This window comes from Acomys russatus, chromosome 25 (assembly GCF_903995435.1).
Source record: "Acomys russatus chromosome 25, mAcoRus1.1, whole genome shotgun sequence".
In the NCBI taxonomy this organism is placed as follows: Eukaryota; Metazoa; Chordata; class Mammalia; order Rodentia; family Muridae; genus Acomys; species Acomys russatus.
In genome coordinates, this window is record NC_067161.1 from 24,197,490 (window position 1) to 24,217,234 (window position 19,745).

General features: G+C 36.3%; 1 protein-coding gene across 1 annotated transcript in view; it reads right to left on the minus strand.

The window, feature by feature from the left end:
• Window positions 1–19,241, minus strand: part of Gabra1 (gamma-aminobutyric acid type A receptor subunit alpha1) — a 52,073-nt gene extending 32,832 nt beyond the window's left edge. The window contains exons 1-4 of the mRNA XM_051167773.1: window positions 18,850–19,241; window positions 16,373–16,461; window positions 12,684–12,793; window positions 31–98 (exon numbers count right to left, since the gene is read on the minus strand). Of these exons, the coding sequence (XP_051023730.1) occupies window positions 31–98; window positions 12,684–12,793; window positions 16,373–16,446 (252 nt within the window). The 5' untranslated portion in view covers window positions 16,447–16,461; window positions 18,850–19,241. The remainder of the gene's footprint in view (window positions 1–30; window positions 99–12,683; window positions 12,794–16,372; window positions 16,462–18,849) is intronic.
• Between the last annotated feature and the right edge of the window lie 504 nt (window positions 19,242–19,745).

Genomic DNA, 19,745 nt, shown 5'->3' on the forward strand with positions numbered 1-19,745 from the left:
CTGTAAAATCAGACATATAGTGTCACTTACCATATCGTGGTCCGAAACTGGTCCGAAACTGGTGACGAAGATGTCAGTCTTCACTTCAGTTACACGCTCTGGTGAAGCAGGAAATTGTGCCAGTGAGTGTCTACCGGAGCTCACTCTCACACACTCACACCCAAGTGGGAAATGTATTGGCTTTGATTAGCTACTTCCAAAATTGGCCCACTGTGTAGTTCTGATAATTGAATGCTTACACATGGAATTTCACAGTCAATACTTTCAATGGAGAACAGACCCTAAAGATGCCACCTTGGGAGACTGACTTTTAGGAGGTCTCAGCTGCTTCTTAATGAATTTTTAAAGAACAGACACACTTGCCTACGTGATACTGAACTGGTGCACATTATAATAAGAAATATGTTACCATAGCAATATGCTCGAAGTTTAAATATTTCTCCATAGTCAGACAGACCTTTCAGGTACGGTGTCTACCCCTGGGAAGAATAGAAAAAGGCATAGCAGGCTTTATGGAGCCTTTAAGGTCTCCAATGTATGCTTTACAGATGGTTGCTTTCTGTTACTAAATCATAACTGAATTATCCAAATTACTCCCTGGGGAAAATATGACAAATATGGGAGCATTTTCAGGTTTGAGGATGAGGAGAACATATTGGGGCATGGAAAAAGTTAATTTAGTATGCTGCTTCACGTTGAATGTAATTTTATTATAATGGCCTCTGATGGCCTATATATAAAGCAATAAAACATATTTATTGCAGTTTGTGACAACTCAACACAGATATTTTATAAGACATATCCCTGCTAACCAAGAAACAGGAAAACATTGCTGGCTAAAAGGAAATGATTTGTTGGGGGTGAGAATGGAAAGGAGGCTATATAATTTTCACCTGCACTCTGGAAATGCACTCTCGTCTGCTAAGTGGCTCCTATCCTGTGTGCTACCATTTCTATCAGAGGACATTGAAAACATCACCCTACCGCTACAACAGTAAAGCCTTTTGAGGACCAAATGCTAGCTAGCCTGTCTCCTTCAGCAATTCACTTGTGGACGCTCAAGATGACAGGATGAATTTATTGCAAAGAGGCTAATCACAATCAAAAAGAGCAATTAGAGGAGGGAAATCTTGCTTGAGATCACCATTTCACCTGTTCTTGTCTGACCTTCAGGCATTTCCCGTTCCTGTTTAACAGGCACTTGCCTCTGAGATGAACTAGCACTTACTTTCGCTATATTCCCAAACAAGAAGTCTGACTTCAAATCCCTCTATCCCAGAAATCAGAAATGGCACTCTCACTATATTCTCTAGCCATGTGTTTATCCTTAAAGCATTTCTGATTATTACTCTCTGACATTTTATTTTTATCCTCCAAATAGGCAAGAAATGAAGAAGGAAAGAAAAAAAGGAAGGCAGAGAGATAGAGGGGAGTGGGGTAAAGAAGGGGAAGAGTAAAGCAGAGGAAAAGAAGGCAAGGGTAAAAACGGAAAAGAGGAAAAAGAGAAAAGGATGGAGAGGAGAAGGAAGGAGAGGAAACAGAAGGGAAGGGAAAAGGGAAGGGAAGGGAGCGGAAGAGAGAGGAAGAAGGGAACAGGAGGGGAGGGGAAAGGAAGGGAAGGGAAGGAAAGGGAAGGGGAGGGGAGGGGAGAGTAGGGGAGGGAGGGGAGGGGAAGGGCAGGGAAGGGGAGGGGAGGGGAACGGAAGGGAAGGGAAGGGGAGGGGAGGGGAAGAAAGGGAAGGGAAGGGAAGGGAAGGGAAGGGAAGGGAAGGGAAGGCAAACAGAAGTTGCAAAACTAAAGTATGCCTCTGAGGGATTGTCGGGACTAGTAGGGAAGGATAAATGATGTGGTAAGGGGGCAAAGAAGCACAGTCAAGTGTAACTCAGCCTGCCACTCTGTTCTTGAGAGGCATAGAGCAATTACAAGAGGAAAATAAACCCTCTCTGTCCTTTTCCTTCTTAATGCCCATAAGAAACTCTATTTTAAATATATAAAGTCAGCCTTACTGACCTGTTTCTTCCCCAAAGTTCTTTGGAAATAAATCTTTCAGAACCATACAAAGAAGTTTTATGATGGAATTGGTGACAATATAATAGATGGTGTTTGGGGCCAAAATCTATTGTTAACAAGTTTAGACATCTTGAGAAGACATGAAAATATCAAATGTCAACATTTAAATAATCTTTTCATTCATCTTTGGCTATTCATACACCATACATCTTTTGGTCAGCCTGAATTCAGAGGAAAGAAGAATATCTTTGATTGAAAAGGACTTTTCACACATTGCACACGGGAAATACCCTGAGAACCCTGTAAGTCATTCTTCTTAATAATCCCAAGGCATGAATCTCCAGAGAGAGCAACTCTGCAAATGAATCTCAGCAAACCTCAGTGGCATGGTTACCTCCTTGTATGAGCTAAGAAGTGATTACCTGAACTTAAGACCTTTTTAGACTCAAGACCAAAGGTAAGTGGAAATATCCTTGTTTTTAAGTGCTCCAGTTGAGATCTTGAAACATTGCTAGGGAACCTTATTTTACCCCCATGATTAGAACACATACACCTTCTAGGTCTTTCTCCTCAGTGAGATTCACAAGTAATATTTATTATCTATCTATCTATCTATCTATCTATCTATCTATCCATCTTTCATATATCTATCTAAAAATTAAGGAGAATTAAAATTAAATGACATGCTCTAATACCAGAATCACTGATTTAATACCACATTAACATTTCATTGTGGGCATACTTGAATGACGCCAATTATCTTTCTAGATAGCACATAAAAAGAGGCCAAGACATTTTACGTTCAAATGCATTTTTCTTAACAGCAAATACCAGGAGGTTTAAAGGAAACTTAGGTAAAAATATGTATAACAGAGCCAAAGGAAAACATGACTGCATCCCTTTTGTAAATAGTGAATTGGATGAAAACTATAAACCAATTAAAATAATTTCAGGGGAAGAACTGTTCAAAGACCTTAATATTCAAATATTTTCCCCAAAGGTGTTTTACTCACTATAGCCTTGCCACTGTCATTGTAACTGAAACTCAATGCGTCTTTAAGTATAAACATATGCACATGTTCATATTTTTAAGAAAAAATATAAGGTTGTTTCATATAAAATGATATCACAATATAGAGACTATAATAATAAAAGAAAACAATAAATTTATATTAACAATTCAGTCCTTAAACTAGCCAACCTTTCAGTGCTGTGTTAAAACATATACAAAGGTTGCATCACATAACTATCAGAGAACAAATCTCTTTTCACCTGGACTTTCTGCACTATTGAGACTCTACTAAAAGTACAGAAATAATAAATAATAGAGGCTTTGAAGTAATAGTTTAAAAGGACAATTAGTGCCAGAGGCATAAGAGAGAAAAGCAGTATAGTAAAGTAAGGAGAATACACATTAGACTGAGGGTAAAAGTGCTCCGAATTTGACTCTGATATTCTTCAAGGAAAAGCTGCGTGATTTTTAGGTACCATCCTTGCATCCTGCTAAATCTACTTTTTTTTTTTTTTTGCCTTCTGAATGAATAAATAAACTGAAATTTAAAGTGATTTTTAAACAAGATTGAAGGAACAAAGAAGCATTTGTTATGCTGTGAAATTTTTATTTCTAATTTTCAACGTGTTGGATAGACACAATTCTGTATAACAGTGATAAAACTGTGAGCAAAAATTACTAATGTTTATGTTCTGTAACACATCTCTTAGCTTTATAACTGAAAATATACTTAAGCAAGACTTGAGAGATAGAAACCAGATAGACAGGCAGGTAGGTAGATGACTACATAGAAGACCCAAGGAAGAGGTCAGTGTGTCTGGAGCCAGGCAATGCTGATACTCACAGTACAAGATAATATTTTGAAGTAAGTAGGACTGCAAACGAAGCCCCAGTGGATGGCAGAAAGCAGCCAACCTTTGTGCCAATGCCATAGAAAGCCTATGGGTACAGAAGTAACATTCTGTTACTTGAATCTCCAGAAAATAACTGATACTGTTGAATAGTGAAGTGTAAGACTGACTGTAATAAAAAGAATAGAGAGATGAGAGAGTTGTGGGCAACGTGTTAGCAATACTCATCACAACAGCTTGTTTAATGGGGGCATTAGCCACATGTTCGATGAAAACGCTGTCAATTGAGCAACTCAGAAATATTCATTGGGAAAGTTTTTATGCACTCTTAATTTATGGAATCCTGAATCAATACCAAATGGACTAACATTAGTCAGCTTCATAAAATAAATGCAAGTATCTTAGTTTAAAATGGCCTTGTTGAAGAACTAGCAAGACCCTGGGTTCCCACATAAATACCGATATATTGCATTGGGCCATGTCTCAGCTCCAAGTCAGCCTTCCTGAAACAATAGTTATACTACCCTCCTAATATTATAGGAAAAAGGGAAGCTCTTCCTTGGTTGATTTACAAATCAACCTAACTTGTTTGTGTTTAATGATTAAAACAGTATATAGGGTAAAACGCTTTGTGTTAAGACATCTAATGAATCCATGACCATTTAGTGATTTGGGGTTCAGAGACCTCAAACGATTTAAGCATCTATGTGGAAGAGATTAATTTTACTATAGGGCATGATATACATCTCATCTCCACTGAAAACTTTCTTCCTTCTATGTTCTTAACAGCGGTGTCTTCTGGGACACTTTGAAGGAAAAGACGTGCATGTAATCTTGGAAAAATAAGTGTTGTCTTATGTGTACATATCTATATAAAGGTTGGAGGTATGATACCCCATGTAGTGTTTGAGATCTTTGATAACAACATAACAATATTGAGTTATATCCCACCACAAAGGATCTATCTCTCTGTTAAAATTCCCACAGTGTTTCTTTGTGATTCCTAACTCTGAGATTCTTCTCTCAGGAAAATCAAATAAATTTCATTTGTAGAATTCACATTCTACAGTAAGAAGAAATAAGTTACAGAAAAATATTTCAGAGCTCCCACTGTGGGACTGGAATAAAGATGGGTAATGCAAAAAGTAGGAAAAGATTAATTTTATTATTGTAGAGGCACAAAAAATTACCCATCTCCATATTCTGGGACCTGCCTTTGTGACCTGAGTATAGTCTCAGTGGTTTTCTTTTATCTGACAAAATTCTTGGCACTGATCATGGAGATGATTGACACAAATCAAGAAAGACTAGGATAGAATGTTTGTATATATACAATAGCATTCCTTAGTGTATCTTGGAGATTTATTACTTAAGTTGGACTCATGAGCCAGCTGAATATCTCAGCCAGTAAAGATGAAGAGGGATTCTCTGTTCATTGAACTGTGTCTCTTGGGGGTTTGGTAGCTGCCTTTCTCTTGAAATGCGTCTATGTCATTGACTGTCTAGATCTACTATTTCTGTGTAAGGGTGTTGCTTTTGCAAATATCTGAACATCTGTTCCACAACTTGTATTCAAAATCCATAAAACTATAATAGATTTAAAGTGAACGATTCTAAGTGTAGAAAATTTAAATCCTTTACTCAAGATCATTTTCTTATAAAATAATATACATCAATGAGAAAGGATTAAATGAAAAGAACATTTTATTGGTATTTTTGGTATTTTTAGTATATGTAATCTTTTTAACTTTATCTAACACTAGTCCATATGAAAGAAATGTAACTAGTTTGAAATTCTTCCAAACATAAATAAAAAAATCAATGTTTTAATGTTAGTTATACATGAAAGTAATTTTTTTATCTCTGATCTCAATGCCAAATAATCATAAAAGATTTTTGAATATCAGCTATCTTATATATTAGCCAATTAAATTTGATTTTAAAAAATAATTAAAATAGTCACACTGATGCTATGGGACTTCACATTCAATTCTAAAGTTTCACTATCAAATCTATTTTCCTGAACTTATCCAGCACCAGAAATGAAAAATCTGCTACAAAATTAGAACTTAGAAAAACAATCTACCTTATAACCTTCTACACAACTCAGGTCCATTACCTGAAGTTTGTTGGTGTGTACAGACTTTGAGTCTGGTTAATTTGGGTGTTGATATTTATTTTATTTGCAAGCTTTTCTTAATTAATAACATTAATAGATTAAATTTTTAATTTAAAATTAGGCTAAATAAATCTTAAAAAGAACTAAACTATAATGTATTCCTCATTTCTAGGAACAATTGCAAAAACATACAATTTACTCACTTCTGCTTTCTTTTAGTTTTCCACTTTTCTCATATTTGAAAAAAAATCCAACTGGAAATTCAAATGAATTCCCTAAAAAAACGAAGCCATTTTTTTCAATGACAAAGAATTTCAGGCTGGTTGGTTCTTTCAAACTGAGTCCTCTTGCAAAAGTCGGATTAACTGTAAATTTAGTAAGGGTTTGGCAAACTCAAGATTGGGGACATTGTTTCATTTTTGTTTCTTTGTTCATTTTGAAACAGGGTCTTTTGTAGCAGAGTTTGTCTGAATTTATTGTGACACAGATGATGGTTTTGAACTCCTGATTCTCCTGCCCCTTGCTCTCAAGACCTTTGATTACAGGCTTGGATTAGAAAAAGTCTAATGAAAAAAAAGATAAAGAGTACAATTTCTGTTAGGGTTTCTACTGTTGTGATAAACAGCATGACCAAACAAAGCTTGGGGAAGAAAGGGGTTATTTCTGCATTCCTTTCCACAACACATCACACTTTCTCACCAAGAGAAATCAAAGCCGGAACTAAGTTTAGGCAAGCCTGGAAGAAGTAGGTGATTCACGGGTCATGGAGGGATGTTTTTGGCTGGCCTGCTTCCTTGAGCACTGCTCTGTCCTGCTTTCTTGCCACATGCAGGACCTCCTGCTCAGGGTGGCACCATCTGGGACCTTCCATGTCAGTCACCAATTAAGAAAATGCACCACAAGCAAGGCACATGCCAATCCATTTCGGAGAAGTTTTTCTTTTTCTTTTTTTCTTTCAAATTTATTATAATTTATTCAGATTACACCACTATTGTTATCCCCTCACTTGTATCTTCCCTTTCCCACCCTCCCTTCATCGAGCACCCTATTCCCCTCCCCTAGACTCCTGGTGGGAAGTTTTTCAGTTGAGGTGGCCATATCCAAGTGACGCTATATTGTATCAAGCTGATATAAAAGTAGCCAGAATATGTACTTCTTAAACCTGGGACATCTAAAATACTTTTGAGTATCTAGAATTGACAATGTCTCAATGAGTTGCGCAGATCTCTATTAATCTGTTTTTCCCTCTAGAAACAAAAAAGACCAAAATCAAGATTTTTAAATAAATAATACTTATAACACAAAGAAACAATATTTAACTAAATGCTGTTAATATGTAGCAAGGATAGAATCTCTGTCTGTTTAAAAGCTATGTATGTACCTATAAACTTTCCTTTTCTATTCACCCTCCTGGGTTTGTAACTTTAGAAATATTTGCACATATCTCTTTTTTTTATTTTTTATTAATTTATTCTTGTTACATCTCAATGGTTATCACATCCCTTGTATCCTCCCATTCTTCCCTCCCTCTCATTTTCCCCTTATTCCCCTCCCCTATGACTGTTCCTGAGGGAGATTTCCTCCCCCTGTATATGCTCATAGGGTATCAAGTCTCTTCTTGGTAACCTGCTATCCTTCCTCTGAGTGCCACCAGGTCTCCCCCTCCAGGGGACATGGTCAAATATGAGGCACCAGAGTTTGTGTGAAAGTCATATCCCACTCTTCACTCAACTGTGGAGAATGTTCTGTCCATTGGCTAGATCTGGGTAGGGATTTTGATATGAGCTTCTTGGCTTTTCTTTTCTTTTCTTTTCTTTTCTTTCTTTCTTTCTTTCTTTCTTTCTTTCTTTTCTTGGCTTTTCTTATCTCTGTAGCTTGGTGGTGAAATCTTTGAGAGCCATCCATCATTACATGCATTACTTGTTTCGATTAAATTTAAAAGTAAATTTAGAATTTGGTAACAGTACTTCCAAGAAATGCCAGGAAGGACAAGGGGAGGGTGAAGAAAAGCGTCTGCAAGGCCTTGCTTTAGTTGTGACTTTACCAAGATTTCTCTCTTGTTCCCTGTCTTATTTGTATTCTGGATAAACATGGAATTTGTTTTTGAAAGAGTGAAATGAATTTGTTTCTAGATGAAAGCATATTTTAGAAGGCAGCTGCCTGAGACATGAGGAAGAAGAGAATGAACGTTAGGCTGATTCACAGTGGGACCGGAGCACACCATAAAATGGACGTGGTTGCTACAGAAAGGCCATTTTAAAAAAGGCACAACCAGAAGAGTATTGTTTGTTCTTAGAACCTCTGAAATGTTGCGTCAACATTAAGAATAAGGCCTCTGTCTGTGTATTATGTTTTCCAATTCGAGAGTTGGAATGCAGCCTATATAAAGGCAAATCAAATTTCACCCAAGTAGTTGCTTATTTGAGAAGAAAGCCCAGGCCATCCAGCCATTCTTAATTCATTTTAACATATGGAGAAAAAAAAATTAAATAAATTAATTGAGAACTTTGAGTTTGTTCTTGTTTACAGACAAACACAAGAAGCTCCCCTCTGTGTCCCTGGTGTCTCCACTTCTTTCCAGTCGCCCTCCTCTTCAGAATTGTGCCTGGTCCTCTCCTGCACACTGATGGTTCTTGCCAACTTTTAGTCCCACACTTCATCTCCCCGCCTCTGTTGGCTTTCTTTCTACTTGGACCCATCTTTTCTTATCTTCCTGCTCTTTCTGCTTTTCAATCTTTATCTCCCCAAACATGTCACTCTTTTAGACTTGAACTTGGTTTAGTCAAACACATTTTGAATTTCCTGATTGAAAAAGATTCTCTTGTTTTCTTGAGATGAAAGCAAGAAATGATAAATGAGGAGGAATTCAGTAATTATTGATTCTATACGTTTTCTAGCTATTCATAATTTTATTTCAAAATTTCTGCAATTACTTTGTATTTGATGTATACATTTCACTGACACATTGATTCCTTTTTGTTTTTACACTAAAGTCTTGGTCTTGTACTTGTTCTAACTCGATATAACTCACCTGTTATAAACCAAAAGCTACAGTCTGCATCAGAATATCTCTCCTCCAATTATAGTTCTATTTACTCTTTCTGTGGTTGACTCTTGGTCCTAATAGAGGTGGGGCCTATCCTTTCAGAATAATGTTCTAATGTCTCCAAGGTAATTTCCAAAACCTGGATCAACGAAGCAATGAATTTCATTCCCAGTAACATGCAGGTGTACACTCCCAAATAATAAAGCTGAAGACATCATGACGGATCTACACATGGAAGAATCATCTACATAACATTACTTCATTATCATCTATCTATTTTGGGAGGCTACTCAGAAGAAACATTCCTGTCTTTTTTACAAGGCTTTATCATGATGAAGACATCAGGGCCCCTTTCTATGAGAGGTCATGGTGTACAAGGTACTGTGTAACTTTTGCCACATTTTCATTAAAAAAAAAAAAAAAAAAAAAAAAAAAAAAAAAAAAGGAGAAGAAGACCCTGCTCTGTGTTCTCCTAGTCTTTTCTTCTAAAAGTCAATGAGTCACGTCAAATAAGTAATAATAATAAAGGTGGGAAGCTCATCTTGTTACAGGAATTCACTATTAACCATGTCATGTTTGAATTATCTGAAATTTTTATCAAAATGAAATTAAATACTTTATACCCAAAGAAAATAAGATAATTTCCATTTAACCAGCCGTTATCAGACTTCATAGCTGATTACATTACAAAATCAATGTCCTGGAAATATATTTCATAGTCTAACTGTAATCAATTGTATAGTATCAATTTTTAACATCAAAATGCACGTAAACTGTTTTGATCCTGTAACAGTAATGTGTCTGTTTTGGTCTTAAAAATTAAGACAAATTTGAAATGTTAAAAATGTAAAAAATAAGATTAGTCAATATGAAAGTTTCAAAATTAAAAAAAAATCTTGACTCTTGTACATCTAATTTCACTATATCCCAGGCCAACAAATAAAATAGAAATTGAAGGAAGATTGAATCTAAGTTTTGCTTTGTTTTTATAATTATTTTTATTTTGGTCTTTTGATCTTTATGGGATAAGCCACTGTCTCTGTACCCTAACCCACAAGTCAGTTTTTTATATTTTCATAATTAAGTGATCACATAGGTTAAAAATAGTAATATTCTGATAAAGCATTGTTTATTCTGATATTCTGAATAGTAATATTCTAATAAACTAAATGTTTTTAGTTCTTTAAGAAAATCTCCCCATGTCATAGATATCAAAAATTGAAAATTATCTTTAAATGTATGTTTTAGGCTGTTCATTCATGTTTGATATATAGCTCTCTGCAGCTTAAGCAAATGTAGCGTATATGTATGAGAGTCAGAATAAATGATTAAATGAAGATTAGCAGTAACGCCTCGTTACTTATACTGTAACGACAGTACAATCACAACTGATCATTACAGAGAGTGTGTGTGTGTGTGCGTGTGTGTGTGTGTGTGTGTGCTTGTGTGTGTGTGTGTGTGTGTGTGTGTGTGTGTGCATTTTATATTAAATTCTCTGACGAGCGAAAAGTCACAGGTACACCTTTCCGAGGATATTTATATATACACAATAAAGTATTTAATATGGTTTCCTAAAGTAGAATTAATGAAGGTTTTGCACATAAGATTCATTCTATTGCTATTGTAAAGACTGACCTGGGACAAGATAAATAGTAGGGTAATGGAACAAATATACATATATATTTTATATATAATATATTATTTATTTTTAATATATCGTATGTAAATTATTTATATATTTCTTTTTATACATGTGTGTAAATATAACTTATCAGCATTTTCAGGAGCCTTCCATTTTATAATTTGTATCAACAACTAGTGGTTGAATCTTTGGACATTCATCCCTTATTTCTGGTTTTGTAATTTATTCAAATTTTATGCAAAGAGAGCAAATTTCCTAGAGTCAATCCAGATGCATAGACATACAGTGACAGTATAGTGCTGCATTATGGACAGAAGAGCCGAGCTGTCCACTTTATGATTACTCCATCTCTAATTTAAGGTTTTATTTTTCTTGACAGAGAGTCTTCCTATGCTGTCGAAGTAGCTTTTGAAATATTGAACTCAACGTGTCTACCCACTGTCCTCAGATTTCTTAGTATGTGAGTCTAGGAGCACATGACATTATACTCAGAAACTTTAAAATAATATTTTCTCTCCACGTAGTTAAATGAAGACAAGGTGGAGGCCAAACTTGAAGAGATACCATGTCCAAAAATTAATGTTTGAACTTGATCAGAAAGTATTCCCAGTGAGACCATATAAAAGACCATATGTATGTATATAAGACCATACTATATAGGACTATATTTATTATGATATTTTATAGAGAAATAATATATGTAGATATATGTGTCATATAAGCATATAAAACACAGATTATATACACATACACATATATTCATCTATAATCTCAAGATGTGACTTTGGCTAGGAATTTTCTTCTTATGCTCTTAGACGCTAATGATATTTGGCAGATTCAAAATAGATTCACGATTCCCGTCCATGTGATTATAATATGCAAGCTATGTATTTTTAATGACTCTGGGTCTGGGAAGGTAGCTCAGGAGTACAGTATGTCTAGCATGTGTAAAGCCTTTCGTTCAAGTCCCATGTCTGAGCAATGAATGAGTGAATGAATGAATGAATGAATGAATGAATGGGAATCCATGATACCATTTTGTTTGAAAAGCCATTTGAGTTTCTTAATCTTAGCTTTCTTTATCTGTTCGGACTAACTTAATAAAAGGTGATTTTTAATACTGCTACTTAAATATAACCATTCAGTTCTGATACTTTGGAAATGGTGACAAATTGACTGTAGCTTGGGGATTATAGACTCATTGTTGGTTTCCTGTGAGACTTGGTACGGCAATTTCTTTACCTGCTTCACTTGCTTTACTTTAAAATCAATATTTTGATGTGGCTTTATTAGTGTTTATTCAACCACATGAAGTTATGTGCTATTTTTCAAAGAATATATATTCATATATTACATTATTCATATATACATCATATATTACAGTATTCATATATATATATATAATCATATATATTACATTATTTTCTCCTTAAGCAGAAATCCATTAGTAAATTAATCAATTACTCTTTAAATAGCATTGAAATTTACAAAAGAAAATTAGATAATTACATTCAAATGTATAGCCAAAATTAAAACATTAACATGTATTTTATTCTTCTTTATCGTAGAGATGGGCTAATACAGTACAAATATGACTGGATATACACTCTTCTAAAGTATTTCAGCATAGAATTAGAGGTACGCTGTTTGAATTCAGTGTAGATACAGAGGGTGAAGTTGATAAATTTTATGCTGAAAGGGAGACTATGTCTTCATTTTTATTTAATCAGATTATTAGAAAATATCATTCTTGTCAAGAATATGTACCCTCTTTTGTGTCATTGCGAGAATTTTGTGTATATCTGTCACTATATATAAAGCTATGTGCACAAAACTATCTTAGAAAATTGTTTTAGCACTGAGTGGTCTATTAAAATATGATTAATTATCAAGCAGTACGCTCATGTTTTTGTTTACTGTCTGAAAAGAAATTAGAGGTATACTAATGAATATTTAATAATACTAGATTTTCTCAAAGAAAAACTGTGAGGATGTAACTCACCCCCAAGTCCTGGTCTCAGGCGATTGTCATAACCATCCAGGAGTCGGTCCAAAATCCTTGTGAAGACTGTGGTGTTGTCTTTAAGTTCATCTTGGGAGGGCTGTCCATAGCTGAGGAAAAAAATAAAGAAAATGTTAGCACTAAATTATAAATTTCCTCTTAACCCTCCTACAATTCAAAGCGTTTCTCAGATTTTCTTACTTTCCTTGCTGTTGGGAGTTTGAAAGTAATTATAACTCTTGTCATTTTCTCATTTGTGCCTTCATTGGTGGCAGGATTTTTGTTTTCATGTAGAAAATTAGTTCTAACTCTATGTCTTCCTTTCTCAGAACATAGGCAGTCTAGGAAGATACTTATCTCCTCTGAGCAAACAAGACTGTTAACGCACACTGTAAAAAATGTTTTGGAGGCTTCTATCCAAATTATGTACATTTATCTGCATATGTATATCTATATGTGAGTTGCAAAACTAACTCAAAGATTCTTTTTAAAATTTTTATATAGAGATTCTCACATGCCAAAACTCCTTCCTCCATTTGCTTTCCATACATTTAAGCTTTGGATTTTTGGATTTTTTTTTAAAAGGGGGATACGCAGACTATATATTATGTTACTTGTATTTTCATGGATGTGAAAACTTTGATTTTCCTTAACGTATATGAAAAAAAAATGGAAAATGTATTCAAACCTTTATTTTCTTGAACTTTGGTCATTTCTGGGTTTAGAAATAGCAGAGGCATTGGGAAAAGGTCAAGAGCAATACTCTTGATGTAAGGTGCAGTAAACCTTGCCATTGTGTTGTAAGACACAACTGCTTAAGAGCTTAGCACAGGCCAGGAATACATGGAATACGTTTCCTTCCTCTTCTGGACTAACACTCTACCTCCATCCCTCTGTAGAGGAAGGACTGTTGCTGTTCTTTCTGTTTTAGAATATAGCTCGGTCTCTCAGAACTATTATTCTTGCTTTCAGCCATATAGGGTTTTGCTTCACATACCATGTGTTTCTTATACCAACCACTTTATTATTTATGTAGATTAAATAGAATTTTATGTAATGATTAGCATGACACCTTCAAAGTCCTTGAAGAGAAGCAGTTTCTACCTTAGAAAAAAATTACACTCACTGATAAATTTCAGTGATAATGCTGACCTTGAGTGAAGAGATTAAGTGGATATAGGGTATAAAACTAAGAAAGGGAAATGAATCTATATACTTCATATTTAAGTTTTACTATTCTTTTTGTTTCCCTTGTGTGTAGTTACATGGTTAATAAATATAAGCAAAATAGTGGCATTTTAAACCAGAATTCACTTATTTGATATGAACACCAAATACAATAATCTATTATCACCTCAGAAACAAATTATGTTCTGCAAGTAATTAATTTTGTATAAGCAAAATTCAAAGACCTCTTTTTCTTAACTTTATAAAATATCATTTAAAACTTGCAGATAAATAAAAAAACATCACACACCAAATTAGCTAGGCTAAAGAAGAAGTGAATGAGGAAGAACTGGATGCAGAAAATGGCCACTTTAGGGATGCAAAGATGATTTGTTTTTCAAGTTCTGATTCAGTCATGGGTAAGTGCATCAAGGACACTCAATGATGAAAGTATAAACTTCAGTGGGGACCTTCACTGATTCTATTCTGAATGCCTATTCCAACTATATAGAACTTCACTAAGTTGTGTATACTTTCAATGACTACTTTTCTGATAAAGTTTTAATTCAATGGTTAGAAATAAAATTTTCCTACAGTACAAAATATATGGAATTTATTTCTATGAACCTTATTTTCATGCCAGGCAATTGAACATTAATCCATTCACATCACATAGTTTGTGGGCTTACTCTTCTTTAGATAAATTAAACACCTTGCTGTTTCATTTTGTTTTTAAAAAGAAATTTGCAGTGAGCTTGTGACTTCCTGCACATCTCATTGGTAGATGACAGCAGTAAGGCAAAAGCTAAGACAAATTTCTCCAAGTGATTATTTGTAAAGAATTCATTGTCACAAAACCAAATGTCATCCAAGTGTCTTTCAAGGACATTGGAAGGTCATCTTCATACACACAAGAAGGAAATGTGAACACACTTTAGGATTCAGGAAACTTTCCATAGAGAAAACTCTTAGTGAAAAAGCAGTAAAATTAGGAGGGGAAAGAAGGTGAGTGAGGATACCATCAGAAGGTGGTTAGACTGCTGACAAGACCCTCAAAATCGCTGGAATCTGTTACCTTTATCTATGCTCTCCGTCTTTCCACAGCTTATGTAAAATGTGTGGAAAAAATCTTTTCACCTTATACATCTTGCTTTAAGCCATTATTTGCATTGGAATGCAAATATCAAAGAGAGCCTCCCCATTCCAAACGAAAACAGCCCTGCTACCCCACATAGAATAGAAATATTCCTTTATTCTGATTTTCTAACCAGGCTCATCTTCAACCTTAGGTCTAATTTCCTATGTAAAATTAAAACTGCAACGGAAGAACTCTAGGAGAAAGAGTAAAATTGCTTTTGGGGGTTACAAATACTAATACCAATGTAGAGTGCCCTAAATGAATATACATTTTGAAGAGAAATGTCAGTGACTGAGCCTGCTTTTGATTCCATATGAACCACTCTGTAATAAAACACTGTGCGCTAACTCCATCTACAGGTCATTATAATAGTAACACTTCATATAATTTTTCAAAATTCTGTGATCATTTAACTCCTGAAAATAAGAGTACCTGACAGCAATATATTTCCTTTTCTTGTGGTGTGTGTTTACCAGATAATATAACACAGCCAACATCTCATTTAAAACCAACCCTCAGAAATTCTTGCCTTTCTAGGTGGTCCCATAACTCTGACTTTGACTCATAAAGGGTCCTATTACATTCAGAGGAGTTCAGGGTTTTAGGATGCGTCGAGTACCTTCCAATGAGGCACAAGAATAGATTACATAAAAACTACTAAAGTAGATAGAGGATGATATAAACTGTTTGGTCATTTCGATAGCTGCTGTTACAATATGTCATATTCTTTACTGCATCGTTGGAAAGTATTTTATTACTTCTACTTACTGAAATGTATTCACAACATGCCTTCCTAGTACAAGTGCTTGATTAGCACAGTTTAATTTTTATCTTGTATCTTAAAATAATCATCTGGTGTATTCCATCTCTATTAGTTTTATTAGCCCTGGTTTAAAACACAATATGCATGTGTTTATATGACACTCAAGTTATAAATTTTATTTTAATTTTTCTACTCCCATGCTTTCACAAGTTGCTCTATGATTTTTGAAAATGGTTAGAAATTTTCCTCTTGGAAAATTAATTTACAACTTACAGGGCACATGGAGCTTAATCGGGCAACTTTTTCCATAAATTACGAAAGTACATTTTTTTTTTTTTGTTCAGTTACAAATGAAAACTGAAAAGTTCATTTTCAGACTTAAAAGTTGAATTCATACATTTTCTAGCAGAAAAGCTTGTTAAGTGTATTTTAGAGAGCATCCAAATAAGAAAGTTATTTTCATGTTCTATTCTTCTTTAGTCTTAGCTGAAATTTCATTGCAGTAAAGTTTTCTGAATTCCCTTAGTCATGAATTTATCCATGGACATTTTTCTTCCCCCTGATGGAATAGATGATAAATTATAGAAATTGTCATGCAGAATTAAAAGAAAATGCCCCCACCTTCTTCCTGACAGAGTGCTCAGAATGAGGGTCCAGGCCCAAAGATAGTCAGAGAGACCCCGACTTTTCTTCATCACGGGCTTGCGCAGCTGAAAAGTGGAATAAGTAGAGATCAATGTGCCTTGCAAGAAACATCAGGTTATAACCACTAGGGCTGACTGAGGCAGTTCAGATGAATGCTTTGATGTGAGGAAATGACCTCACTAGAATATGACACCTCATTGGGAGCAATGTAACCCTGAACCATCCATTCTTCATTCAGAAATATACCAGTATTTTAATTTATCCTGTAAAAGAATACAAGTTGAAATATTTTCAGGTAACAATATTGCTCAACACAAAAACTGTAAGCTGTTTTCTATAATAGCCTTTAAATTTCCATTGCTTGCTTCTTTATTCCTTTTTGCTGTTTATCACCTGGAAAAAAAATGACCTTTCTGATTTGTACCCCTATGGCAGAATCTGTAGTGAAAGCTTTAAGGCTTGGTATCTATAGCAGGAGAGCATGTGGGTAGCTGAGATATGGTAGGCTAACACCTCTGTTGACTGAAAGCATCTCTGAATTCTGGATGTACCTTGATTTCAAAAGCAATTGTATTTACCTCCTTATAAAAACCATTGGAAACACACTGTTGAATGCCAAAGTCGTGCCTCTCCTCTGTGCTTGTTAAATATGCTCACTAATGTTTCTATGAAGCTAAAATATGCACTTTATAGTCAGGCCATGTGGCCCCCTCTCCCTCTCCCTCTCCCTCTCTCCCTCTCTCTCTCTATCTCACACACACACACACACACACACACACACACACACACACCAATACACACAAACATGCCCACACATATCTTATAAGCGTTCTCTAATTTCTTCCAGGTTGCTGCTAGAAAATGCTTCGTCTCAAACAGATGGGACCTTAAGTGGTTTGCTTTGCATGAAAGGAAGGGGATATTTATTTCCACTTAGGTAAAGTGCAATCAATCATTATCTGATTGTTGAACTTGGATGTGGTAGGAGGATACTGAAAGAATAAAGGAGTAAAGAAAGGAGGGTTTAGGAATATATGTATGTGTGTTATATATTCATATAATTATGTTTGTATATATATATATGCATATTTTAAGACAAATATTGAAATCCCAAGCATCACCTTGTTAGGAATAAGACATAGTTACTTAATGCACTGAAATTAATTCTAGTCCTACTATGAAAACTATTCCATGTATTTTATTTTGCCACTTTCCTGAATGTTAACTCCTTAGTAGAGTCAATCGCGAATACACGGGAGCATTATAAAACCTGTTTTTTACATTAAGCACCCTCTTGTTCCATATGATATGCCTTTAAATACATCAACGAAACGCTTTCCACACTGTCCAGGATCATTCCAGTCAGTCAAAACCATCACGGACAGTCATGTAAGCAAGGAAGCAGCATTTGTTTAGAGTGAAACTATGCAGACATAAGAACTCTGAGCCTCATCATAGTCTTTTCTTACTTCAGGGACCGCTTTGACACACAGGAGTAGAATATGTCCAAGACATCTTGGATAAATATCATTACATTCAAATATTGCATCCAAATGGTTCAATGATAATTCATCATTTAAAAAAAATCAACATCTGTTCTGAAGAGGAAAACAACTTCTCTTAACCCCACTAATCCACACTGAATCTAGAAGAGGGAGAGAGTCCTGAAGGGATCAAAGACAGATCCCCCAGGCCAAGACACTATACTAGCTTTTGCACTCCTCCAGTATTTAGAGGAGAGCAAACCTGCCATGGCACTTCAGTTGTGGAGGAAGAAAGTTTCTTACGAATACAAACATAACAGTTGAAAAGGGAGCAAGAAGCTGCCTCCTTATCTCTTTACACCTCCATCCTGGCCCTAGCTAGACACGCACTCCACTACCCACCTCCCCTGCCACCCAGATCAAATAAGTTCAGCTTCGCATTTCCAGAATGGGAGAGACCCCCCTACGGCAGAGGGCATGTCAGCTGCGGCCGCTGAAAGGGGGGAGAACAGACGTGTTCAGGCAGGGGAGAGGAGTCTTCCCTAGGATGGAACAGGGTGTCAGGTTTTCTGTCCTAGCCTCTAAACTTTAGCTGATGGCAAGCTCCGAGCGCCCCCCGCCCCCAACTCACCCCACTCCCCTTGGCCAAAAAAAAAAAAAAAAAAAAAAAAAAAAAAAAAGAAAGAAAGAAAGAAAGAAAAATCAAAACATGTCAACACCCACCCCTCAGGGTACATTCAAATCTGCCTCAAAGAGGAGAGAAGGAAGACACAGAGAGAAAATTCTGTTCCTATATCGCTGCAGTTTTCACCCTGAAAGAAAAACATTCCTTGTTTCTACCTGCTCCCAGCTTCAGCTCCTGTCCTGCTGGCTCCTGCCCTTTTCCCCCACTAGAGCATCCCTGCCTTTCCAGCTAGGACAAAGGCATGTTGCAAGCTCTAGGTGTTCGCAGTCCGAAGTCTCACTTACCTCGGGGCCCCCTCTGGGCACCGGATCGCACCAGACCCGGGAGAAAAGTGTAGGAGAGAGGATCGCGGTGAACTGGAGCTGCGCGAGTGTGCGAGCGCGGGCGCGCCGGGCGGAGGGCGTCCTCGCGCCGCGCTCACTCACTCGGTCTGAGCCATCATGGACTCTGCGTGCTCCTGCACTGGAGATTTCATACCCAAATTTGCTTCCCAATATCCAATCTGCAGCTATACAACAAAAGATTTCTCTGTACCAAGACAGTAGTAATACGTCCCAGCGCAAACCGGATGTGAAATAGGCGGTGACTTCATGCCAGAGAGATTTTATTTTAGAAAGGAAGGTGGTACCAGCCACTGGATGTGGACACCAATCCGCCCATTTTTTTATATGCAGCGCAATTTAACTTGCACCGCTCTGGCCCTAATCCTCTTTTCCGAAGCTGCCCACTCAGATCCTTCTTGGTTCTGCTACATGCAATTCGTTATTTGGGGGTGGGGGTGTGTGCTGGTAATGGGGGTAGGGAAGGGCAGAAAGGGTTAGACATGAGGGCTACACTTCGGATCTTTTCTCTCTTGTGATTTTTGGGCACACCGTATTCTATGGTGTGCTCGTTAAAGCACAAGCGATTCTTGTAACTCCGCTACCTCTGATCAAATATTTAACCGCTGCATCCATATGAATGAACGCAAGCTACGAAGCTAGGAGATGCAGGCTTACACGTGTGTGGAGCGCTCTGTCCTCTTGACTTGTTATCCCTCGCACACTCCCACACATATGTCTAAATCCGTGCATGTTGCAGAGCCAGGACTAGTGAGGGACAGCAAAGGAGAACCCTGCCCGCTAGAGAATGGGCTCCTGCTTTTTAGAGTCCTTCGTACTTTCTCAGGTTCTGAGCGCTT